At 38.6% G+C, this 25,489-nt stretch overlaps 1 protein-coding gene across 1 annotated transcript in view; it reads left to right on the forward strand.

Annotated features, from left to right (window-relative positions):
* COL5A2 (collagen type V alpha 2 chain) overlaps positions 1 to 25,489 on the forward strand; it is a 140,731-nt gene that overhangs the window by 102,354 nt on the left and 12,888 nt on the right. The window contains exons 22-47 of the mRNA XM_055308458.1: positions 28 to 81; positions 312 to 419; positions 1,538 to 1,591; positions 2,155 to 2,253; positions 3,575 to 3,628; positions 4,466 to 4,564; positions 4,670 to 4,723; positions 4,850 to 4,903; positions 6,517 to 6,570; positions 7,294 to 7,347; positions 10,593 to 10,637; positions 10,954 to 11,052; positions 12,091 to 12,198; positions 12,617 to 12,670; positions 15,109 to 15,162; positions 15,381 to 15,434; positions 16,079 to 16,132; positions 16,551 to 16,658; positions 16,776 to 16,829; positions 17,358 to 17,411; positions 18,080 to 18,241; positions 18,874 to 18,981; positions 20,114 to 20,221; positions 21,622 to 21,675; positions 23,633 to 23,740; positions 24,260 to 24,313. Coding sequence (XP_055164433.1) covers positions 28 to 81; positions 312 to 419; positions 1,538 to 1,591; positions 2,155 to 2,253; positions 3,575 to 3,628; positions 4,466 to 4,564; positions 4,670 to 4,723; positions 4,850 to 4,903; positions 6,517 to 6,570; positions 7,294 to 7,347; positions 10,593 to 10,637; positions 10,954 to 11,052; positions 12,091 to 12,198; positions 12,617 to 12,670; positions 15,109 to 15,162; positions 15,381 to 15,434; positions 16,079 to 16,132; positions 16,551 to 16,658; positions 16,776 to 16,829; positions 17,358 to 17,411; positions 18,080 to 18,241; positions 18,874 to 18,981; positions 20,114 to 20,221; positions 21,622 to 21,675; positions 23,633 to 23,740; positions 24,260 to 24,313 — 1,962 coding nt within the window. The remainder of the gene's footprint in view (positions 1 to 27; positions 82 to 311; positions 420 to 1,537; positions 1,592 to 2,154; positions 2,254 to 3,574; positions 3,629 to 4,465; positions 4,565 to 4,669; positions 4,724 to 4,849; positions 4,904 to 6,516; positions 6,571 to 7,293; positions 7,348 to 10,592; positions 10,638 to 10,953; positions 11,053 to 12,090; positions 12,199 to 12,616; positions 12,671 to 15,108; positions 15,163 to 15,380; positions 15,435 to 16,078; positions 16,133 to 16,550; positions 16,659 to 16,775; positions 16,830 to 17,357; positions 17,412 to 18,079; positions 18,242 to 18,873; positions 18,982 to 20,113; positions 20,222 to 21,621; positions 21,676 to 23,632; positions 23,741 to 24,259; positions 24,314 to 25,489) is intronic.

Genomic DNA, 25,489 nt, shown 5'->3' on the forward strand with positions numbered 1-25,489 from the left:
TTATAACTATTCATACTTTTATTTTAGGGTGATCCAGGAGTTCCGGGTTTCAAAGGAGAAGCTGGCCCAAAAGGGGAACCAGTAAGTCTTCATTTTTTTGTTTAAAGGATAAGAAGAGCATGAATATTGTCCCAGAGTGCACAGGTCAACATGCTCAAGTGTTAACATAATAATACTGAGAAATATACCTTTAGATGGAAACAGTTTAATACAGTTTCACATTTATAACTGACTTCATTTTAAATGAAGCTTTTGACTATGACTCCCTTGTACTATGGTCTTTCTGGTAACTGTCCTTCTGTTTTCAATAGGGGCCACATGGTATTCAGGGTCCAATAGGCCCACCTGGTGAAGAAGGCAAGAGAGGTCCCCGAGGTGATCCAGGAACAGTCGGTCCTCCAGGCTCCATGGGAGAAAGGGTAAAATTTGAATAATAAAATAAATTCTAGAATTGTAGGGGAATTATATGGGTAAATTTTGGGATAGTAAGGAATGATAGAGCAGTTAAAAGACATGCCTGCAAGTGCATTTCACAGCAGGATGCAGGATGTTCAGGATGATTGTCAATTAAAGGAGCCACCTGTTTAATTGGTGCTCATTCATTCATTCAGTGAATACTGATTGAACAACTACACTGGGCCAGTTTGATATATTGGTACTTAGGCTACATCAGTGAAAAAGAAGGCTGTGGTCCCAGCCTTCTGTACTAGTGGGGGCTAGTAATAATCGTTTACTCCAGTGGGTAGGTACACAATAAACAAGTGAATGGGCAAACAAAAATATAATTATGCATTTCAATGAATGCTGTATATACACGTAGGAAATAACAGGGTGATGTGGTAAAGAGAGAATAACAGTATATGATGGTAGTGTGACATTAGGTGGTTAGGAAATAGGATTCTTTGGGAAGATGGCATCCTAGCTGACACCTGAAGATGAGGGTGAGCAAGAGAACTTGGAGAAAGAACGTTGTCAGCAGAGGAAACAGGAAATGCAAAGCCAGGAGGCCAGGAGGGTCGGTGACTTTAGAGATCAGAAGAGGTCGCCATAATGAAACAACAATATCACCGAACATTTGTAGAAACTTTCAGAGGAAGCACGGAGCTTCACGTGGGAGACAAAACAAATACATGTCATTGACATTTTGATGGTGGTGGATGGTGCCATTCCTTTGCTGCTCATATCAGATTTTCTCTATATTTAATTTTACAATGAATTGTTAGTATAGTTCTTAATTTGAATAATTTTTGGCTCAGTACTTACATGTTTTCCAAAATTTAACATTTCTTTCCATATAGTTAGGTTTCTTTTTTTTTTTCCCCTGCTTACTTATCTATTGCCATGTTGGCTTGATCACACCTCTTAAAACCATATAATACTAAAAGTAAAAATTATATGGGTAAATTTTGGGATAGTAAGGAATGATAGAGCAGTTAAAAGACATGCCTGCTAGTGCATTTCACAGCAGGATCAGATACTCATGATACATTTCAAGAGCATCGACAACAATTAAGAATCACGTTTTGGTCATTTGTAGGGTGCTCCTGGCAATCGTGGTTTTCCAGGCTCTGATGGCTTACCGGGACCGAAGGTGAGGTCATCCTATCAAATGTTGACGCTCACGTGGGTGGTGCTCCAAAAGATGCCACTGTCCGGAATGGTGCTCTAGCTTTGGTCCACGTGGGTCCAGATCTGAAGAGTGACATGGAGTTTGAGCCTAATGTCAAATCCCTCTTGTGCTGTTTCTATTCTATAGAGGGATGGGGGATGTATAATGGTTGGAAGTAGGGAGAAGTTTGTTTTCGGACTTTTTAGGGACACCGCTGAGAAGAAAAGGTCATACACCTTTCCTTGACTGGTATATATACTTTTTCCTTTATCCAGAATTTAGACTTTAAAATTTTGGTATTTTTTTCCCCAAATCTAGATTAGATAATTTTCATTGGCTAATGATGAAAAACCATTATCCTATAAGAAATACAAATTAGAAGAGACTATGTTGTGACATTTTTTGTGACTTTGTAACTACTTGACAAAGCGTCTGTATGGTATACCAGTGCTTTGATTTGTACAACATACATTTCATATTTATTGCTTTTATTTTCCTGCACCATTTCTTTTTTTCCTGACACATTCTGCTTTGCATTGGAACAGGGGGCTCAAGGAGAGAGGGGTCCTGTAGGTTCTTCAGGACCTAAAGGAAGTCAGGGGGATCCAGGACGGCCAGGCGAACCTGGGCTTCCAGGTGCTCGGGTAAGAACACAGCAGTTTGCTACATCAAGCCAGAACTGCTCCTGAGAATTCAGTGAAAGGACGTTTTGACTTAGCGAGTCTTGACAAGTTGGAGCATTTCTTTGGTTTTACAATTTTTTTTTAAGATTTTATTTATTCATGAGAGACACAGAGAGAGAGGGGCAGAGACACAGGCAGAGGGAGAAGCAGGCTCCATGCAGGGAGCCCGATGTGGGACTCGATCCCGGGACCCCGGGGTCACGCCCTGGGCCCAAGGCAGGCACCAAACTGCTGAGCCACCCAGGGATCCCCCTGGTTTTACAATTTTGACCTGATTGACTTTTTAAAATACTGGTTTGCTATTTTATCATGTAGAGAAAATACAGTAATTTCTACGCTCCCTTTCTCAAAGGAGTACATATTAATGGTTTTGCCACTTGACATGAAAGAAAATCGTCTTTGTCAATATTTATTTTTTCCTTTACTTGCTAACAAATAATTACCTTGGCTTTTAGCCAAACAGAATTCGTGATACATTTCATTTTGACCAAATGTCATTTGAAAATTCATTTGGATTATGGAATCACTCTTATATTCAGTTGTCAACAATGCTCCTTGAAAAGAAAGGAATTCATACAATAAATTGTTGGATGGAAACATACATTTGGCTACGTGATCTTGAACCCAGTGTTCACTATATGAGTAGAAGTGTATTATAGCTTCCTCCTTCTATGTGGCAAACTGGCATTTTCTTAGGAAATGGGCAGGCCAGCTGAAGGGGCAATCAGCATTGCTTAGAGGAAGAATGACACCCCCCCCCCCTGACTGTAGCTCACATCTGGACTGGGAGGACCACGAATACTAAAAACCTGTGGGCAGCATAGCTGTGGGTGCTGTGAGTTTGGAGTAACATGCACCTGCCTGTTGGCCAGGACCAGTATGCTGTGTTCACGATGCTGTTACAATTCTGCTCACATGGGAGTTCCAAGGCAGAGTGGCCCGTGTGCCCACCATGTAGACTTACTTGCTCACATGTGACCTGTCCCTTGTGGGGGGAGAGGATGCCCTCGGAGGCTGTGCTGTGGGCCCCCACCCCGGCCCGTGGAAAGCCCACATAGTGCGGCCTGTTGGCACGCTGTGTTTTCTGCCCTGGTCCTTCCAAAGCCAGGAGGGGCAAGGACCCCGAGGGGCGTGTAGGCCTGTCTGGAGGAGCCTAAGGCCACTGGGAATGGGCATTGCAAAGTGGAACGGGGTCCTTTTAACGTGGTGCTGTTTTTATTCTCTAGAATCTTTACTTCAGTTTCAAGTCAGCAACAAAATGATGGTTGCTTTTAATTTTCAGGGTCTGACAGGAAATCCTGGTGTTCAAGGTCCTGAAGGAAAACTTGGGCCTTTGGTAAGTAATGTAAACAATTCCTTGGGGCACCCAGTTGGTTATGCATCCAACGCTTGATCTCAGCTCTGGTCTTGATCTCAGGGTCCTGAGTGGAGCCCCATATGAAGCCTACTTAAATAAATAAGTAAATAAAGTCCACAACCATTAATAGTTCTCAATAGACCTACAACTTAAATGATAAGATGTTTATTTGAGGTTAATGCTTTTAATCGGCTGGATGCTGATCTTATTTACATGTTTAAAATGCTGAAGTAAATTTATAGGATCTTCATATTTTAAAATTCACCCAACATTGATCAAATTTAATTGATACAATATCTGAGATTAAAATTGTTTCTCTGACATCAGTGGAAAAAGTTGAAATTATGTATTCTTCCAGGACTGGTCAAATTTGTCTATTAGAAACATTCTCATTTCTTGATGTCCTCGCAGTTGTATAGGTTTAAGAGAGGTAGGTACAACTTTTGACAGCTCATGTATTCTGGGCCTTTTCTTTACACTAAAAATGTGAAATAGAAGTATCAAATTTTCATTACCACAATCTAGAGTAAATTAAAGAAGAAAGAAAATTTTCCCTATGAATATGAGAGAGTAAGGGTTGTGAGGATGAGGTTTATATATAGAGAATAAGAGTTAAATCTCTGTTCTAAATACTCAAACTACTTCAGCAATTTTTTTAGGCACTCAGCTGTTCTGATTCACTAAGAAAAAGGTGAAGGATAACTTAAAGCTTACATAACTTTTATAAGTAAGCAAAGAAAGGCAGGTGTCAATTCGGTGATACGATATTTAGAGAGAATTTACGTAAAACGTACACTGCTTCTGTCTATTTTGTAGGGTGCTCCGGGGGAGGATGGCCGGCCAGGCCCTCCAGGCTCCATAGGAATCAGAGGGCAGCCGGGAAGCATGGGTCTTCCAGGCCCCAAAGGTAGCAGTGTGAGTACAGTGTGTAATATGTTTGCTCTCTCATCATAATCCTCACTTGAAGCAGGCATGATTGGAGCAAATTGAATTTTAAAATAGTTTCTATTTTTTCTGTAGGGTGACCCTGGAAAACCTGGAGAGGCAGGAAATGCTGGTGTTCCTGGGCAGAGGGTAACTATACATTTCTTCTAAAGGGGGGAAATAGATATAAATATAGATATATGTACACACATGTGCATATCGCTCATCCAGCTGTCTCATGGCCTCACCTCACATATTATCTCTGTGTGATATTAGGGAGCTCCTGGAAAAGATGGTGAAGTCGGTCCTTCTGGTCCTGTGGGCCCCCCGGTATGTGGTCTTTCAACCAGAGTATATTCACATTGCATTTTTCACTGACGTTTGCTTAAGACTACTTATAAATAAGTTTCAGGGGATGTAAATAAGAAAATGCATGATTGAAGAATTTCAGTTACAGTCTTTTCTTTTGATTCATGTGCTGGCACCTCCTTTTTAAATGGAGTGATTGGACTTTTCATTTTAAGCTTCTTTAAAATGTTGATGGCAAAAGCTGCCTCATCATCTTTGCATGACACAGTTGAAGAATATATCAGCTAAGGAAACTCATGTGTGACAAATATTTTGTACTCTTTATTGATAATATATAAATACTGAGTTATACCTGCATTCTTCTAATGATGACTTATAGAAATTTATTTAAGCTGACTTATTTTTTTGGAGGACTGAAAAAAAAGAAAGTTTTTTATCCTTTAAGGTACATTTGCATCCTAGAATTCCAAAATTAAATATCAGAAATATTTTGGCATATTTATTTGTTTGCAATGGGGCAATTTAAATCTTTCTAAAATGTTAGATTTGCTTCCTTCAGTTGTTCTAGTGTTGAAAGCTTGATTAATATTTTTTATGACACAGAGAAATAAATTGGAATAGAGATACACGTTTCCCTCACTACTGGAAAGTAGAGCATTGCTCTAAAGACGTTTATAAGCTGAAATGACATAAAGCAAAGAAGCCATTATCATTAACTTATATGGAAAAATTTCTTAAAATTCCTAAACTCCAAAAATAACCTCTTCTGGATTTTCTGATACCTTAGGACATATCTTGCTCTTACAGATGCACAAAATAAATACAGATAAAACACAGATGCTCACAGTTGAGCGCTCAGAGAGCTTGATGCTCAGCTGCTGAGTGTGGCTCCCGAGGAAGGAGCTTGTGGGGGCCGCTCTCACTGCTAGGGGTGCACGCTGCCTCTATGGGGGCTCAGTGCGAAGCAAATGCTAAACGCTGTTTTTGCATTTTGCTTTTTTTTGTAAAATCAAAAATTATCTGCAGATTTCTTTCAGTTACCAAAAAGCTAATATAGGGCTTTCATAAAAGTGAAATGATGTAACACAAACTTTGGAAAAGCGGGGGATTACCTGTTTTAAATGATTAGATACATGAAAGTAAGGAAATTTTCCAGGTTCAACTTACCCAATTTCCCTATAATTTTATGGTTAGCTGTAGACATTTTCTTTTTAAGATTTCATTTATTTATTCATGAGAGACACAGAGAGAGGCAGAGACACAGGCAGAGGGAGAAGCAGGCTCCATGCAGGGAGCCCGATGTGGGACTCGATCCTGGGACCCCAGGGTCACGTCCTGAGCTGAAGGAGGCGCTAAACTGCTGAGCCAACCCAGGGATCCTGTAGACATTTTTTGGATCAAAAGATAAACATGTCATCAGTATCTTTGCCAGCTTTAGAAGATATTTTCTCAACATCGAGGATTCAAACAATACCATTAAATTACTTCATTATAATGCGGTTTGTTATCTGACTAAAGTGAAAACTATGTGATTAGGAAAAAGGCGACTATCAGTTCTTCTAGTAGGTCACATAAACAAGAAGCAAGTGTAAAGATCACACTCTACTCATGATTTTCTTTCCTTCATGACTTAGGGTCTCGCTGGGGAGAGAGGAGAGCAGGGACCTCCAGGGCCCACTGGCTTTCAGGTATGCACAAATTCACTTTTCTGTTTTTTTCCACTGTTAATTAAGCTGCTTTTTTAAAATATGAAAAGATATGGTCAGATGATGTGAAATTCCACAATTTTGAAAAAAGTCCCTCTTTTAGTAAATGGATAAAATGGATAAAACCCAACATTTTTGTTCAAAGAGAAGAAATAGACTTCCCTTGAAAAACTGATCAAAATCAAAATTATTAACAAATTAAAAATTATAGAGTGTTCTTGATAAGTCTTACTGGACTATATTAAAATCTACCTAGTTTTAAGGAAGGAAAAATGTCTTAAAATTATTGTTAAACAAATTTCATGATTTACCTAAATATATTGTATGGGAAATTATTTAATAACGGATAATCATACTTTGGTGAAAAAAGTTTTCAGGAGTGACTTTCAGCACTATACTAGCAACCTAAAATACTGCTTTCAGCCCCACAGAACTTAACAAATGTTAAGGATCTCCTGTTGGATTCTTACCTTTTTTTTTTTTTTAACTAAGTGGTGTGCGAATGAAGGTCTGACCCTATCCAGGGGCCGGCTGCTGCGTTAGGGTAGAAGATAGTCTCCTTACTCTGCTTTGCTTGTTTTTAAACAATCTTTTGCCTGACAGTAGAGTCACGGAGGCTCTGGGGGTTATAAAAGGTGAACTGCTGACACTCGTGGCCTGTTAAACTTTGAAAACTCACAGTTTTCTTTTCTTTCTTTCCCGTAGGGGCTTCCTGGTCCTCCAGGGCCCCCTGGGGAAGGGGGAAAGCCAGGTGATCAGGTAAGTCTTAAAACAGTAATAAGAGCAATACTAAAAGGTGGCGGTGCGTGGTATCACTTAGGATATGTGAGGCTCTGTCTGGTTTGCTTTATACATGTTGTCTCTTGGAATCCCCAGAACAGCCCTACCTATCTAGGTACTAGCGTCATGCCTGTTCTTTAGATGAGGAAAATGAGCCCACGGATGTTTTGTGACTTTCCCAGTCACTCGGAAGCTGGTATAATTTGAATTCTGGTAATCTGCTTCCCAAGACTGGGTTCTTACCCACTGAACATGTATCTTATCAACTACAGAGTTTGGCGGGAGGCTTTATATGGTTATAACAGATACTATTTTATTTCTATTATTTTACCAGGACATCAGTTAATTTAGTTTATTTTTCTATGGGTGATCTGTTCATTCATTTAACCATTCAACAAATATTTGCTGAGCACTCTGTGCGTAGTGGTGTTAAGCCCTGGCTCTAACCTGGCTTTAAACAACTGAACAAAATGGACATGAACTTAGCCCTTCTATTACACCATAGTAGGAGATGTGGGGTTTCTGGGGAGACACTGTGTGTGGGGAAACATGGAAGATTCACCTAATTCAGATTTGGGGATTTACAGCAAGTTTCCCAGACAAAGTAATATCTTTTACAAGTTAAGAGGGCAGGAGGGAAGGTAATAAAATACTCCAGGAAATTGTAACAGCAGGTGCAAAGGTCTTGCTTATCAGATTAAGACTCTGAGAAAACTAGTAAGTCAGGAATGCAGAGTAAACGCAGAGGTGGAGATGAGGCTGGATGATCAATCAGGAGCCAGATTACGGAAAGTCTGAATGTGAATGTAATTGGTTCTGATTCTTCTAACAGGAGATGATGAAGGGCTCTCAAGCAGGGAGTAGTGCTTTTAGGGATTGGACTTTAGGAAGACCACACCACAAGGAGGGGGATAAGGAGGGGTACATTTCAGAGGATAAGACTGGGCCTGCTTGATAACAGCTTTTGTTTTGTTTCTTTTTTTTTTTTAGTAAAAAGCAGAGTTTGAGGAACTGAAGAACTGAGTTTATTTGAGGAACAAAGGAACTTTTTTTCCCCTCTTTATACTTTGTGTTTATCATTTTATTAATTTTAAATAAAGTATAAAATAAAATAAATGATAAACACAAATATAGGTTAATGGCAATTCAGTACATTTAGTTCGATAAGATTTTAAAAATTACATATTCATAAGTTCACAGATCCTTTACCAACATTGAACATTTTAGTCTATGTAGTCAAAGTCTTCTGGAATTCCAAAATTTTTATCAATTTTATTTTCTTCGAACCCAAATTTTCTTTTGGCCCAAGATCTTACTGCAAATATATTATCAGTCCATCTGTTAGCAGCTTCTTTGGCCACTTTATTTGCTTGACGTAACTCTTCCGCAACTTGTGGGTCACACTCTTTATGTTTTTTACTTCTGCCTTTAGCTGTTCCCTTTGGTCTCGAAGTGAAGAAAGCTCTTTTGCTAGCATGGTTGGCTCTTCCATTTCGTGACATAAGAGGCAGATCACTAAGTCAACAGAAGCAGTGGTGTTCTAGTGGGACTGCTAGCAGCTTGTATGGTGCTACGTGAGGAGGAAAAGCTGGCCTCGTTTTGGAGGATGTGAAGTCACTGTCCAAGGACAGCACATGCTTCTTCACGCTTCCCTTCTCCCAGCATCATCCTGGGTTGGGGTTGGAGGATGGACACTGATCCCTCTAGTTAAGACATATCTGTGTGAGCTCTTCTATCACACAAAGGAGAATTTCTCATGGAGGATTACAGTGGAATCAGACCTATTGAGTATATTGAGGTTAACATTTGTGATTTTGCAAACGTAGACAGTAGTGGTTATAATCTGTTATCCAAACTATCAGAAATATGTTACTTTGTCAAAAAAATATACTCTGTTCAAAATATTATAGGGTGTTATCATGTAAATCAAGACACTATGGATAACACACTATCTGCCACAAAATTGTAAGCTCTACCGTGTTTCATAATTGCCAGATGTACCATTACTTACGTATCCTACAATACACCACATAATGCCAACTAAGCTACCGCAGTGTATTCTTATGAGATAAAATATTATGGAAAAAACGCTCGGATTTGTTTATACTTAGGTTTTCTTTTAAGCCACATATGACCCACTAGCATACATAAAAAGGAAAATGAAAAATAAATAATTTGGTTAAATTATTCTTAAAACCTCACATTCAGGACCAACCCCACTTCTACCTTAGTTTTCATTCCAGTCTTTGATGAAACAACAGCTTTCTTTGTCATTGGTAATTATTTTTAACTGAAGAGAGAGGTTTTGAACTTTTTTTAAAAAATTTTTATTTATTTTATGAGAGAGAGAGAGAGAGAGAGAGAGAGGCAGAGACATAGGCAGAGGGAGAAGCAGGCTCCATGCACCGGGAGCCCGATGTAGGATTCGATCCGAGGTCTCCAGAATCGCGCCCTGGGCCAAAGGCAGGCGCCAAACCGCTGCGCCACCCAGGGATCCCAGGTTTTGAACTTTTTGACAAACTTTCCTTTAGTAAGAGCAAACTGAAGATTTTCTAAGAGTCACGACTGCACTAGTTCGAACCCATAATTCCCAGCAGAGTACATGGTCCACGGTATATAGTCAAGAAATATTTACTAAGTTGAATTGAACTGGTTCTGTTTAAAAGATCAGCTCCTGGGGCGCCTGGAGGGCTCAGTTGCTTAAAGTGTCTGCCTTTGGTTCAGGTCGTGGTCCCCTGCATCCTGGGTAGAGACCTGCTCAGGCCCCTGCTTGGGGAGGAGTCTGCTCCCCCCCCCCCCCATTCATGCTGTCTCTCGCTTGCTGTGCTTTCTCTCTCAAATAAATAAGATCTTAAAAATAAAAGATCAGTTCTTTATTGCCTTTTATTTCAGTTTCCTCTGTTGAAATTTTTTTCATTAGGAAATAAAATTACTATATGTGTTGTTGTCTCTAAAAAAAAAAACCAGTGCACTACATTTGTGAGATAATATTTTGCTTGTTTTCATTGCCCAAAATCAAACATTCAGGTGTAATAAACATTTTTTTTCTGGAAAAATATTTCCATCCAATGTATGGGATATCCCCTCATTTATAAAAGTATGCATATTTTTCTTCAATGTTATGGGTTTATTCAAATTTGGTATGTGATATGGGAAGATTTCTAATAAATACCTAAAATTTAGCTCAAAGCATTTCTTAGAATTTTTAAAATTATATCTTATAGGGAGTTCCTGGAGATCCTGGAGCAGTTGGCCCATTAGGACCTAGAGTGAGTATTTTCTCCTTTGTCATTCACTTTGTTTCCATTGCCTTCTGTTGAAATAAAACATCTTTTATCATAAACTGGGCTTTATTTTAAGAATTAAAATTTTTTCACTTGATGAACATCAATCTTACGTTTTGTGCTGTGCAACTAGCATATCCTTCCTTGAAGTTCATATCACTAAACTAGAAAATCAAGCCTCAATAGTTGCTCCTTTCTCAGGTTTTCTCCAGTGGAAGCAGTTTTCCAGATTTTCACAAACATTTTTAACCCACTTTCAAATCAGTCTCTAAGATTGTTTGCCATCCTGATGTTGCTCTAGGGAGAACGCGGAAACCCGGGGGAGAGAGGAGAACCAGGAATAACCGGACTCCCTGGGGAGAAGGGAATGGCTGGAGGCCATGGCCCTGATGGCCCAAAAGTAAGTGTGGCAGGAGCTCAGCTCTGCAAGATAGTTTCAGCCCGATAAATGCAGGACGCAACTAGGATGTATTTCTCTTGTTGCAAGACAATTCAATTATATCATTTTCTTCTTCAACAAATTTTCAGTAAGCATCTATGAGGCTTTTTCCTGGCACTAAAGAGTCAGCTGAAAAGAAGTCTCTTTTCTGTGATGGAATTTATGGTTTAGTGTACATGGTGATACGTTCTCCTATAGAAACCCAATCCTAATATTTATTTATATGACTTTTACTAGTGACTTCCATTAATAAGCAGAGGCAATAAACAGAAAATTGTATAATTCTGTTAATAAGCAGAGGCAATACATAGAAAACCGTGTAATTTATTAAGAGATAGTCCTAATTATATGCTCCTCTTTTTTTGGTCTCCGGTTCCACAGTTCTGCTTACTAACCATAAAGTATGTCATTTTTGAAATCTGAAAGTAAAATACATCATAAGGCAAAAATCAGTACCATTTCCTTTGGGTGCCATTTAAAATTGATAGAAAATAAAGTGGCCAACTTCAATATAAACAATTAAAGTAGAATTTTTCATGATCATGTGGCATTAGATCCCTTATCATCTTCAAGGCCCAGAGTGATTACATAGGATCTGTTTTAATTTAATCACTGACTTAGCCTATAAGCAAGCTTAATGTCATGGGTTCATTAGTGAGAGTGAAGTACTCTCTAAAAATAATGTCTTCTTTCTTCATTAGGATCCCCATGATGTTGTCCAAGGTAAAGAAAGGCAACTGTTATTTTATTTCAATTGATGCTCAATTTCCCCAAAGAAAAAAGTTGAAAACATAAACCAACAATCAGAAAGGCAAAGTCTTTTTTTTATTTCAAAAAATGACCTCAGAGATAATTTTCATAAATGAAAAATAAATGCACTAAGTTGAACCATATGAAATTGCTGATATTCGACTATTTTTGACCTACCAGCAGAGAAATTTCATGTGGCTCAATCTTAATACTGTACTGGTGAGGTCACTTATTGTTGGTTCATTTTAGGGCAGTCCAGGACCATCTGGGACCCCTGGAGACACAGGCCCACCAGGTCTTCAAGGTATGCCAGGAGAAAGAGGAATTGCAGGAACTCCTGGACCCAAGGGTGACAGAGTAAGTCTGTGTTTTGTTTTGTCTTGTCTCGTTTTGTTTTAGTTCATTCATTTAGACTTTGTAAATTCCTTCTGAAAGTTATTTCCTGTCTAGGCTTTTACTTCTATCATCCTAAGTCACCAATCTTCTTTCCCTCCCTCCCCTCCCTCCCTCCCTCTTCTTCCTTCCTTCCCTCCCTCCCTCCCTCCCTCCCTTTCTCCCTCCTTCCTTTCTTCTTTCCTTTCTTCCTTCCTCTCTCTTTCTTTCAATATCTATGCTTATTAAGAAAAATACAGAGTGCCAGTCACTTCTCTAGGCTCAAGGGGATATAGCTATGCACAAGAGAGATAAGCTCCTGCCCTCATGAAGCTTCCATACAATTGAGAGAGAAAAAAAAAAACAATTGAGTGAACAAATGGTATTTTGTGTGTTTTCCCAGGGTGGCATAGGAGAGAAGGGTGCTGAAGGAACAGCTGGAAATGATGGAGCAAGAGTAAGTGAGATCATTCCTTTTCCCAGCTAAATTAGGAATCAACATTATCATTATTACATGAATTTGCATGAACTTTCCAAAATAAAGTTCATTGTGTTTCCATATGGCCAGGGCTTGGAAAATGATGAATTTTGAGATTTGATGTTGATCGATCATGGATACTCATTTTGCTTACCTTGAATTAAAGCAGGCCAAAAAGTAGTCATTGTTGAGGGAATGACATAAAACACAATTTACTGTGCATATGAGAACAGTGCTTTAAGCGGGGGGGGGGGGGGGGGCTTTATCTTTCTCCATTTTCTTTATATTTCATATGCAATGTTTATTTTTGTTCAAGTGTTAATCTAATGAGCTGTTCTAGACCTCATCCCAGGGCAGGCAAGTAGAGTTCTGCAGAGTAGCCAAGTTGAGGTAACTGTTTCTCAATATGCTGGATTTGTGGGTGAGAAAATGACTGCACAATGAATCATTATTAATGCTTTCATCAATAAGGAGGATGAAGAAGTGAAATGCAAAGGAAAATTCACCCCAGGGCATTGACCTTTAACAAGCTTTCCATCCTCAGAAGTAGAATTCATTTGCATTTGTAAGGACAGATTGAATATAATATTTTAGACATGAATGAAATTATTCTGTCATGTAAGAGGGGATAGATATAGTTGCTCAGACATTCAGCATTTCCTGGAATAATTCCTGATATTTGATGAATAATTTCTGTTTCAGTATGACATGGTTTGCTGTTAATTGTCATGCTGTGCCCTGGCAAGAGTACTTGTACTATAAAAAAGCTCACATGGAACCATCGTTAACACATGGATTCTGCACAGTGAGCCATTGTTAACACATTGATTGTATTAGCTTTTGATAAGGAAAATAAAGTAAAATACAGAAAAGTGTTTAGTTTTTAGTGGTAATTATGCCTTTTTTCTTTTTTTCTTTTTCTGAAAGTCTCCTTAAGGGTGAGCAAATTATGAACATGAGATGTTTCTTGCATTTGGATTGACTCTAATATTTGATTTCGTATTTCAAAAAAGGTCTAAGTTAATCTGGCCTATTGTTTGTATCTTATGTCAGAGATGGCCTGTGGTGCATAGTGAAGCAGTGCAGTGCTGGTTGAAGGAGTGTTGCATTAACAGTTTATTTTAAGATGAAATCTGAAATAGGTAGCTATTGTTCTATGAACTGACTTTGCAAGTGCAGTGGAAGAGAAACAGGACGTAAACAATGACTGCTTTGTTTTCAGTCAGGACAATACATTGCTTTAGGGAGGAAGCAGAGCAGACCATTTGTTGTAAACTCATACTAAAGGGAAAAAAATGAATGATGTGTTTTCTCTGTAAGAAAAAAAAATGGGAGAATTTAATCAAGTGATCTTTATATATAATCCAGTTCTTTGAGGAAATATATTAGGTAAATTATTGAAAGAATATTGTTCCATTATAGGTCTAGAGAGTATAAGATCACAGTTTTCTCGTGTTCTTAGAAGAATATAAATTTAAGAAGTAATTTTTATTCCTTAAATGCCTTACATAATACATACAAAAGTTAAATTACAAAAGAATATATGTGGGCCGCATATGAAGAGGCAGGGGAATAGGCACATATAATAGATAGAAAACTCGTTCTGGAAAAGACTCTAATATAGTCCAGTTTAAATTTTTTTCTTAAGATTTTATTTATTTATTCATGAGAGACACAGAGAGAGAGAGAGAGAGAGAGAGAGAGGCAGAGACATGGGCAGAGGGAGAAGCAGGCTCCATGCGGGGAGCCCGATGCAGGACTTGATCCCAGAGCCCCGGGATCACGACCTGAGCCAAAGGCAGACGCTCCACCACTGAGCCACCAGGTGTCCCTAATATATAGTCCAGTTTAAAGATTGTGACCACATTTCAAGAAGACCCAGTTTGAACCCTTGTGTGATAGCTCCCTAAGCTCTGAGCATAAAGAACCCCAACCACAGCGTATTTGGGTAGTTACACTCCTTGTAATCTTAGGAGAATGTAGAAAACTCAATGCTTTATCACAGTTTTACTTAAAAAAAAAAAAACAGTGGTATTTTGTTTATATAATTTAAGAATATGATATTCTAGACAAAAGAAAAGCTTTTTTCAATCTATACTCAAATTTCAAAATTAAATAGGCCAAGAAACACAGAAACATTGTAGAAGAATAGTGTTAACTTAGAACTAATGTTTTGAAGATGGTATGATGTATGGATGAGTTGAGGTGGATGAAAGAGATTAAAGCATTTTGTGGAGAGAATCCAGGAAATTGTTTTAAAGTAAGTAGAAAAATCTTAAGAATATACACATTATATATTTATTATAGACAACGTTTTGCAAGAGCAGCTAAGCTGTAACAAAACAGTTCCCTTGTTTAATCATGGAGCATTCCATGCATTCCCGTCTTCAGTGTGCCTGTGTTCTGTTCATTGACAGGGTCTTCCCGGCCCCTTGGGTCCTCCAGGTCCTGCAGGTCCCACTGGAGAAAAGGTAGTATCATAAATTTCCTATTTTGTGGGCTCAGGATCAGGAAGTCTGTATGATAGCTCTTCCACATAGTGTTCTCTGTTTCATAGAGTGTGGTGGTTGGGCCAGGTCGTCTCAGCGCTCTCTCCCCTGTCTGCCCTGCTCTTCATGCTCAGGGTCCTCCAGTTGCATTATATTCTGCTCCTGCTTTGGACAATAACCGTCTAACATCTGCTTTCTAGGGTGAACCTGGCCCTCGAGGTTTAGTTGGCCCTCCTGGCTCCCGTGGCAATCCTGTAAGTGGCAGTATTTTGATGTGTTCTAGAAGGGGAGTGAGCAGTAAAACAGTGCATCATTTTGTCTTGCTATTTATATAAAACCACGCCTGTTGCTTCAGGCTATTTATAACTTCTTAATTTTCAGCATTTACTTCTCTCATTAAACTCAAAAACTTACCAGTCTGTTATTTCTATGCAACCTATTAAATCTAGGTAAGTAGCTCATTTACTTAATAATTAAGAAACCTTTTAGAGACTTCAGACCTTGGAAATTTTGTTCTATGGCCCTTATATCTATATCAGCCTAAAAGTCTTCCTCAAGAAATACATCTAATTCATCTATATATACGTTTAAAGACACCACAAATCTAAATGTAATATAATGGTATTTTTTTTAAAGGAATTTTTTTTTTTTATGATAGTCACACACACACACACAGAGAGAGAGAGAGAGAGGCAGAGTCACAGGCAGAGGGAGAAGCAGGCTCCATGCACCGGGAGTCCGATGTGGGATTCGATCCTGGGTCTCCAGGATCGTGCCCTGGGCCAAAGGCAGGCGCCAAACCGCTGCGCCACCCAGGGATCCCTATAATGGTATTTTTAAATACTGTTTCTATTTAGAGTAAAGTGTGAAAGCCACAGTAATCTTTGTGTTCTCCTAGGGTTCTCGTGGTGAAAATGGCCCAACCGGGGCTGTTGGTTTTGCTGGACCTCAGGTATAATTTTCAAGCATCTCTAATTTACAGCGAACACTCTTCTTGTTATAGCAATAAATTTACTTGATTATCATTGTCATATGTATTGAAGGTACAACATCAGATGCTGGAAAGTTTACAGTTTTCTAGGCAATATTCTCATTTTTAATAAATTCTTTCATGACTGCCACTAAAATGGATGAGTTTGCACTATTTCAAATTTTATACTTATTTGTTGTTATAAAAATGGGATGGGATGACTTATTTGTTCAGATCCTCTTCAAAGATCTCATTAGGGAATTTTTTTCTTCTGAGCTTCATGTTGATTACAAAGCACCATTTAAAAATGTTCGGTTAAATGATATGTTAGTAATAATTACTGTGAAGTAACTAGTCTATAAGTGTTATAATCAATGGCTTATTTATACAATTGATACAGGGTCCCGATGGGCAGCCTGGAGTGAAAGGTGAGCCCGGCGAGCCAGGGCAGAAGGGAGATGCTGGCTCTCCTGGACCACAAGGTCTAGCAGGGTCCCCAGGACCTCATGTAAGTGAAAAGAAAAACAAAACCAATAATTTGAGTCATGTGCCCAATGTTTAGACTTTGTGTTTAGCCCATCTTGTTTTACTATAAGTGATTTTTTGTTCATTTCTTTCTATGTAGGGTCCTAATGGTGTTCCTGGACTCAAAGGTGGCCGAGGAACTCAGGGTCCACCTGTAAGTTGGTTTGAAGTTCTGGGAATTACGTGCAGCTAGTCACAGACCTCTAGCACCTTGTGGCCATTTTAAAGTTAATCTGAAGCTGTAACAAATTTTTATTTGTATAAGTAAACTGCAGTGGAAAGGGCACTTAAGTGGGAAGATCTGGGTTGCAATTAGTTTATGATCTTGGAGACCCAGCTGCCTCACATATAACATAAAGAATATATTGCCTGCGGAAGAGGTAATGGATACTGGGAACAGCTCAACAGAACTCCGTTATGCAGATTAATGTGATGCTAGCGCTAGCCCTGAGTATCCTGGTAGACGTGCAAGATAAATGGAAAGTAGAAAGAGAAAACTAGCGTCCTTCCTACCAGTTAATTCAGATCCACTCTAAAAACGTAGGATACAAGAAAAAAAATATATTGTTTACAACAATGAAGGGGATCTAAAGCCTAATATCCCTGTGAAAAAAATAGATCCCCAAAAGTGTATATAATTAATAGTTATTTTAAAATTGCTTATATGATATTATATTTCTAGGGTGCAACAGGGTTTCCTGGTTCTGCTGGCAGAGTTGGACCTCCAGGCCCTCCTGTAAGTCAATTCAGTAACTCAGATCATTGGTAGTAATCGCACACACACACATGAGAATACACAAAAACACACGTATATACACATTATATAGATAATATATATTTGAGTTATTGTTTATGGTTTTATTTAATCCTTAATAGTTAACCCATGTTAACAACCATTATCCTAATAATTCATACGTACTGGTATCCTGTCATAGCAAATTTGTCTTTAATCATCTAGTGTGTTTTGGAGTCGCTTATTTACAAGAGCATTTGAGCCTCAGTGCTTGACTACTATTCCATTTGGATACTAAATTCTGATGGTATTGTGTGCTAATAGCCATTTCCTTCAGTTAGGAAGCATCTCTCTGAAGCTTTGTTTAATGTTACTCTTTCATGATAAGATCTGGTCAGACAGAAAAAAAATGTTATATATGCATTGATGGAGCAAAGTCTTAAGAACTTTGAAAATCCAAGTTAATTTCAGTATACTTTCGATATTAACTCAAAGGCAATTGCAAATAATTTAGATTTCTTTTCGGGAAATGAATCTGCAGCTGTGTTTTGTTTAATTTTGTTTGAATCTACCGAATGATTATCTAACAGAAAAAATGGACCTGAGGGGCCGTTGCATCAAGGGCTCTAATGTTGCTTCCACTTTGCCCCGCGGTTTCTATCTTCTACTAGGGAGCTCCGGGACCTGCGGGGCCCCTAGGGGAACCTGGGAAGGAGGGACCTCCAGGTCTTCGTGGGGACCCTGGCTCTCATGGGCGAGTGGGAGATCGAGGACCAGCTGGCCCCCCTGGTGGCCCAGGAGACAAAGGAGACCCAGGAGAAGATGGGCAACCTGTAAGTTTGGCATCTTTGTTTTCCGGCCACCTCTAACAAAGATATTTACCATTAGAAATCTGTAATAGTCACTGCCACAGAGAAACTGTTTATGCATCTAACCTGGCTACTCTCATAAATCCTTATGCCCTATATTTTTAAGTTTATAAGTCTCTGCTCTAGGAAAAAAAAAAGTATACGTTTAAGTATAAAATATAACGATAATCCCTGTGGTGTTCAAAAACTAAACAAGAAAACACTCTTTGTTAAATATCCGTGCTGTATAGAGAAGTGTTTTTTAAAATACATTATTTTATTTGATATCTAAGTATCTCAAACACTAATGTGTGTTGCTAGACTACTATTTCTTTATTTTAGAAATTTCTTTGTCTTTTCAAAAAGAAGAGAAATCTTTGCCTAAATAGTTAACTCTTTTATTCCTTCAAAATTCACAGTACTCTTCCAAGTTTCTCAGAAGCCAGTGAGCCACCTTTAAACAATGTTAGGGCTCTGTGTGGAGAATAAATGTTGACTATTCATATCTTACAAAACAGAATTTTTTTCTTGTACTGAAAGACCAGTAGAGCTGGAATCTGTTCCTTGCATAAGGTTTTACCCTGGAGAATTCCTAATTAGTTTATCCTTGAAATTAGGGTCCAGATGGCCCCCCTGGTCCAGCAGGCACTACTGGACAGAGAGGAATTGTGGGCATGCCAGGGCAGCGTGGGGAGCGAGGCATGCCCGGCCTGCCAGGCCCAGCGGTGAGTGGCCACGTTGGTCAGCATTTCAAGTGATTATTGCAATATAATTTGTAAAGAGAGAATTTCTCTTTTTTCCTTAATAAAGTCTTTCTTAGATACAAACTCTGACTATCTTAAAAACCTTTGACTTTGAATGTCAAATTCTTTTCTTAAGAACCTTGCAAAGTCTTTGAAAAATATATTTACTTAACCCTGGGACCAGAGAAGTAGACAAATAAGGATATGGATTTGGGGTGATTCTAAATCTTTCTTCAAAGATTAAAAGTACCCACAGAGCCAGAGAAGGGGGACAATCTCCTCGTGAGCAGCTAGCCTCTTGTTAAATCAACATGTTAACAAAAGCATCCATATTTCACAGTTCAGAGGGCAAGTTTTCATAAATCATCAAAGGGAAGGAGTAGTTGAGCCAGAGCAACATTGGAGGTGAAAGTGGGGTGAGCTATGAAGATGGACTCTGACAGCACTCTCCTTTTCCCTGGAGCGTGCTAAAGACCTCATAGTCCCCGGAGTGTGGATAAAAGTTGGACTTACTGTTAGCTTTGAAGAGATTGAATATTACTGCTGAAAGTTTACATGCTTGTGGAAGAAAAATGATGTTTTTATATGGAATGTAGACAGAGAGGTGTCCTGCTGGGACCTTGGAACTGGAAGAATGTGGGTAGAGATCTGAACTCGCAAACCAGGAGTTAGGGGGTATCCTGTTGTTATCAGAAGTGAGCCACAGACCCAAAAGTAACACCTCCCGATGTGACAGTGAAACCCAAGTGCCGGGATCCAGAAATAGCGAGTCGAGAGAGCGGGAGTGAATGTGGATGAGCCTGTCTTACCAACGATGCAGGTTCCAGGAGAGCAGCCAGGATTCACCATAGGGCATGGGATTGAAACCCAAAATACACACCTGAGCTGGTGGCAGAGGACACTTCCTGGTCCCTCTGATATGTCAGAATGAATGTGAGAAGGGAGCTTGCCTCTAGGAAGGTGCTAGGGTGACAGGAGGTTTGAGATAGTGGATAATTAATATTATAGAAGGAGGGACTGGGGTGTCATTTGAATAAACAGAGCCTTTCTGGAAACCAGCTTTCTTACATTTCTTTGGAAGTGGTTGATTGACCTACTTCTACTTTTATTTCAGGGCACACCAGGAAAAGTAGGACCTACCGGCGCACCAGGAGATAAAGGTCCGCCTGGACCTGTGGGACCCCCAGGCTCAAATGGCCCCGTTGGGGAGCCTGGCCCTGAAGTGAGTGCCACAGAGAAAATTATCCGGGTGGCATGGGGACAATATTTCTTTTATTTAGAAATCAATTCAGAAATTTAGAAATTGTGCATTTGCCTTGAAGTTTTTTGGTGGTGCTCTTTGCTTCCCTGGAGAGTTGTGTAAATGACGACAGAAGGAGAAGGAAGTAAGATGGGTATCTTCGCACTGACCTTCATCTGGTCTGGAGCCAAGTATTTTAGTGGATTTAGGTTGTTACCAAATTGTTTTGAAGGTGAACAGACGCAGTAATTAATCTTTTCTTGTTATTTCACTCTATAATGGCATATTTCTCAAAATCGCCAAGTTTTGTGGTAATAGGATTAATAGAACTATTACAGCTTGTGAAAAGAGAAAAGTAAGGTGAGATCATTCTACCTAAATATCACTAGAAGGTAACATCATGCATGTCATGTTCCCTTAGGCTCATCTGAGAGGAAATCAATGCTTGAAAGGTGATTTGTGAAGTTATAGGTTGGAATCTCCTCTGTTCTGTGCTTTAATGAATAAGTCACCAGTGTCACATTTTCTTGGAACCATACCTTTCAGAGCAATTTTTGATCAAATGATAAAAATATAGTCCTGAAAAAAAAATCAAAGTAATATAGGGAGAGAAGAATGTATATTCTAAAAAAAAATGTTATTTAATATCTAAACACGATTGTTTTATTTTAAAACTTTAAGGATATTGTTTGGATAAGCTTAAGATACGAAAGGGAGGAAAACCATTTACTGGTAATACAAACAAACCACAAAATTCCAAGAATAAAATTTCAAAGGATTTGAGGTTTATCCCCCTGTTTTAAAATAAAAAGTAGAAATGAAGAAATTTAGATTAAGTGCAGGACGCCTGCCTGAGTGCATGGGGGGCTTCCCTGGTGTGGCCCTCCCCTGGGGCTGCCTTCCTGGGCCCACCCTTGAAGAGCAGATTCAGTGTTGTTCTACACAGAGCACGGAAGGACCCAGATTCATAGCAGATTCCACGACGGTTTTAAAGTCAAGCTGCCATAGTAAATGGAAGTTCTCGATGCTTGAGTGTGGGATATGTGCACAGGGCAAGGCAGTAACACTGCACTTTATAAGCACTGTATCGTAAATGGAAAATGCAATGTCTTCAATAAAACTGTATTAAAATTGGCACTAAAACAAGTAAGAATGTGTTAATAATTTTAGAAGCAATTCCAAGCAGTAGAAAAGATGGCCCAAGACTTTCTTCTAAAAAAAAAAAAAAAAAAAAAGACTTTCTTCTACTAGAATTTCCATAAGTGCTGATTTACACTTTATAGAACAGAGGTGGAAAACATGCTGTAATTTTTCTGGCGCTTGGAATGAGATTTTTGTTTCATTACTCTGTCAACTCATTTCTCAAATATGATTCTTTGTAGGGTCCAGCTGGTAACGATGGTACTCCGGGACGGGACGGTGCTGTTGGGGAACGTGTAAGGGCAATTTCGCTGATTAGAAATGTGCACTAATGTAAATTTGAAACCTTTGTAAGACTGAAGAGTAAAATTTGCCCTTTCTTTCATAGCTCTGGGGCAGTCCTGATTTTTCTGATAGTAGCTACCTTTTTTTAAGGTCATCATTTAGGTAAATGAAATGAGACTTGAGTACACAGCAAAGTGAGACGGCATTTCTTATTAATTGTAGGAAAGCAAATTGCTTTCATAGCTGGTGTAACATGAAGGCTTTGGATACAGAGGAAGTAGTCTAAGTGTCACACTCATTCACAAATATATGGAAGCAGAAGCATCGCTGTGTGACATCTAAATTTCTCTACTCATCTCCTAAAGTGAATGCCCCATGAGAAAATAAACCAGGTGGCTTTCTGCCTGTTACATATCCCATGGTGTGTATTAAATATCATGACATATGCTGACCTGAAAACATCCCCAGCCTCGTCTGAAGGCCCAGTCCCTTTGGGTAGTCACACGGTCGTCTTAGACTGTGTATCAGTCCACGGAAGGCAAAAAAAAAAATCAGTCCCCCAATTTAACATCTGTTATGACACACTGGCTCTGCTCACTTTGCAGCTCATCATGTGACCAAAAGGCCTGTATATTCAGACAGACTTTGCCCGGAAGCTTGATTCCTTAAGCAGCCAACAGTGCAGCCTTGAACAAATTTCCTGAACCTCCGTTTTCAAATAGTTTAAATACGATTAATACTTGCATTCAGTAACATGTTTAGAGTATCTAGTAGGCACTCGAAGAGAAAGAGTTTTAAGGCATCTTGAGTAAGCCCTCGCCTCATCTGCCATAAAGCTAGGGAACGCAGATTCTCTGGCACCTGGGTTTCCCCCTTGGTCAGCATACATCTTACAAGGTAGTGGTCTTCAAAGATTTTGCTAATGTGGTCCCTGGTATAATTTTGAAAATCTGTGAACCCCTATGCACAATTTAAGTTGCCATCACATTTTATTTTAATCCTAAATTTAAATAGTTGGAAAAGAGGTAATCATTGGTAAAGTCTAAATGTGTATGTGCTTTTAATACATTTTTTTCAAACTTGTATATTTGCCAGTTTTGCTTACCCGATGTTCATATGTCTGTTCTCCAGCCGAATTGCCACCGTTTATCCCGGTTGCCAAACTAACCAGTCAAATTAAGACTTAATTTCTGTCAGCAGAATAGGTCTGACTTCATTTTTCAAGTCAAATAATCATGACAATACATATTCATATAGCAATTATCTCACATTTGACTTCCCGAGGAGACGAGATTTGGAGCCTTGTCATAGTTGGGTCACCTGGATAAAATAAGAAACAGCCTCTTTCTTTCCAAGTACCTCGTTGCTTTATTCCCAAGTGAACTGTGCGTTCTAGAAAAGTCCATAGTTTGTTGCCTAGAGGTGTCCCCTCCCCGGGGCATTGCACCATAGTAAGATTGTAGAGAGATTGGAATACTTTTTCTTTGATAAAATGAGAGAGGCGTGATTATTAAAGAGGAAATAGGGAAGGATACTTCAGGTCAGTTGTCTGAGAGAACACGTGGAATTGAAAGTCTAGAAAATGGGTTCCTTAAATTTCTCCCAGCTCTTACACTCTGGAAAGTCTTTATTTATCCCAAGTGAATGGATACTCCTCTGGAGGACTCTTTAGTGTAAAAAACTCGCTAAATTCTGGAGGTGACACTGCTATACACTACAATCTTGACTGTGATGGTAGTAGGGTGAGAGTGAGGGGAGGGAGAACTGGAATTGGGGAAATATTCTTTTCAATTTGATTTATTAAGAAGTAAACATAAGTAAAATATTTAAGAAAAATATACGTTGAAATATGAAAGTAAGGTTTTTAAAAAAGGCATATGTTTTCTTACTGCGAATAGCATGAGGGTATAGAATGCCACTGTTTGATGATAAATATGAAAAGAATAATCCCATGGTTATTCTCTGCAGGGTGATCGTGGAGACCCGGGACCTGCAGGTCTGCCGGGCTCTCAGGGTGCCCCTGGAACCCCGGGCCCTGTCGGTGCTCCAGGAGATGCAGGACAAAGAGGAGATCCGGTAAGGAGACCCAGTTTCATACCGACAGTTACACCTCGGGGAGCTACATGTGAGCCTGGACTTAATCGTACACGGACCCTGGATCAAGGACTCTAAACAAAGAATGATAAACATTCTTAAATTGTTGTTAATCTTAATGGAAAACATTTGACTTCCGCTAGATATTCAAAAATCCTGATGCTTTGAATTTCATCATCTAACGATGTTGGGGTGTATAGGAAATGTAATACGTGTGCATCATGTTAAATTTATGCTAGTAATGTCTTAGCATAATCCACTAAGGAGGATCGTCACTCAGTGAAATCAGTTAATAAAGTTGGCTAAAGAAGTGTCATCGGAGTTGTAGTGAGCACATTCTTACATCTAAGGACATTTGGTTTGATTTTAATCCATTAGCCATAAGAATATACACAGGGATATACATAAACCATATAGAAGTATCCAACTTACCTATTTTTGAATTCTGTATCTATATAGTAATATTTTTTACATACCGATTTTTGTGAAAATTTCTTCTAGGGTTCTCGGGGCCCTGTAGGACCACCTGGTCGAATCGGAAAACGTGGCTTACTTGTAAGTAAAGTAATTATTCTTTAAAAATAAAAATATTCTCATATATACACACACATCTATTGTGTGTATATGTATATGTATATATGTGTGTATATATTATATGTATATATCCCCAAAGGAGCACAATTTAAGATTCAAAAATGAAGATCAGCAAGTTCCTCAAACTGCGAACAAAAGTATTACTTTAATACCCAGAAGTTTGTGTTTGTTTTATAATTTTAACATATGTCCTCTAAATTTCACTGTGAATTCTTTCAATAGTCAATAAGGACTTGTGGAGTCACAGGTTTCAAAATAATAGGAATGGTGCCCTTTTTTTTTTTAGAGATTTTCCAAAAATCACATAGGAAAATGAGCTTGAAATCTCTTTGTAAACTTGAAAAGTGCTAGTCAAATATTTTATATTTTCAGCTAGACTACCCTGCTCATGTTCTGATCTTTTTGCTTTTACAGTTGCTTCCAGGTTAATGATTATTATATAGCTGTTTTACTGCAAGTGAATCTTCTCTGACGGGCAGCCTGTTAGCCATGTTCCTTTCACACTTATTATAAAAATTAATATCTATACTGATGAAAAAATTATAGCCTTAAATTCATGATCTATTACTAAATCATAATTCTCAGTTTTAATTTGAGCCTAATCGGAGACAATTTCAGTTATATGGTGTGTCAAGTGAATGATTTTCTAACTACTTACATAACAATGTGGTTTATTTTTCATAATTAAATGAATTTTAGTTAATAATTTAAATAGGTGATTTCTGGTTTAGTTTATTTTCAATTATGAAATTCTAGGACATCCCAAAATAAAAGAACCTCTCTAACATGAAAACATTCAGGCTGATTTTAGTATTTAAATTTGTATTATTATATAAAATACATAAAAGTAACTGAGATCTACTCTTATTTTTATTATAAAAAGATTCCCATGCTGTTTGACAGTTAGGATGTCCAAATTAAAAAAAGAGAAAGAACTAAACAAAATAACAAACTAATAAAACTAACCCGAGCGCCAGTATATATTTGAGGATATTTTCCATTCTCCTAAGTCAGATTGATAGTTTGAATTATCTTTTAGGAAAACCAAAGACAACAGAAGCTGTCCTCATAGTAGATGACCCTATGCCTCCTGTCCAATTACTGTGAACCCTTAGATCCCTGGTGCTTTTCTGAGTC

This window comes from Nyctereutes procyonoides, unplaced genomic scaffold (assembly GCF_905146905.1).
Source record: "Nyctereutes procyonoides isolate TBG_1078 unplaced genomic scaffold, NYPRO_anot_genome, whole genome shotgun sequence".
Lineage (NCBI taxonomy): Eukaryota > Metazoa > Chordata > Mammalia > Carnivora > Canidae > Nyctereutes > Nyctereutes procyonoides.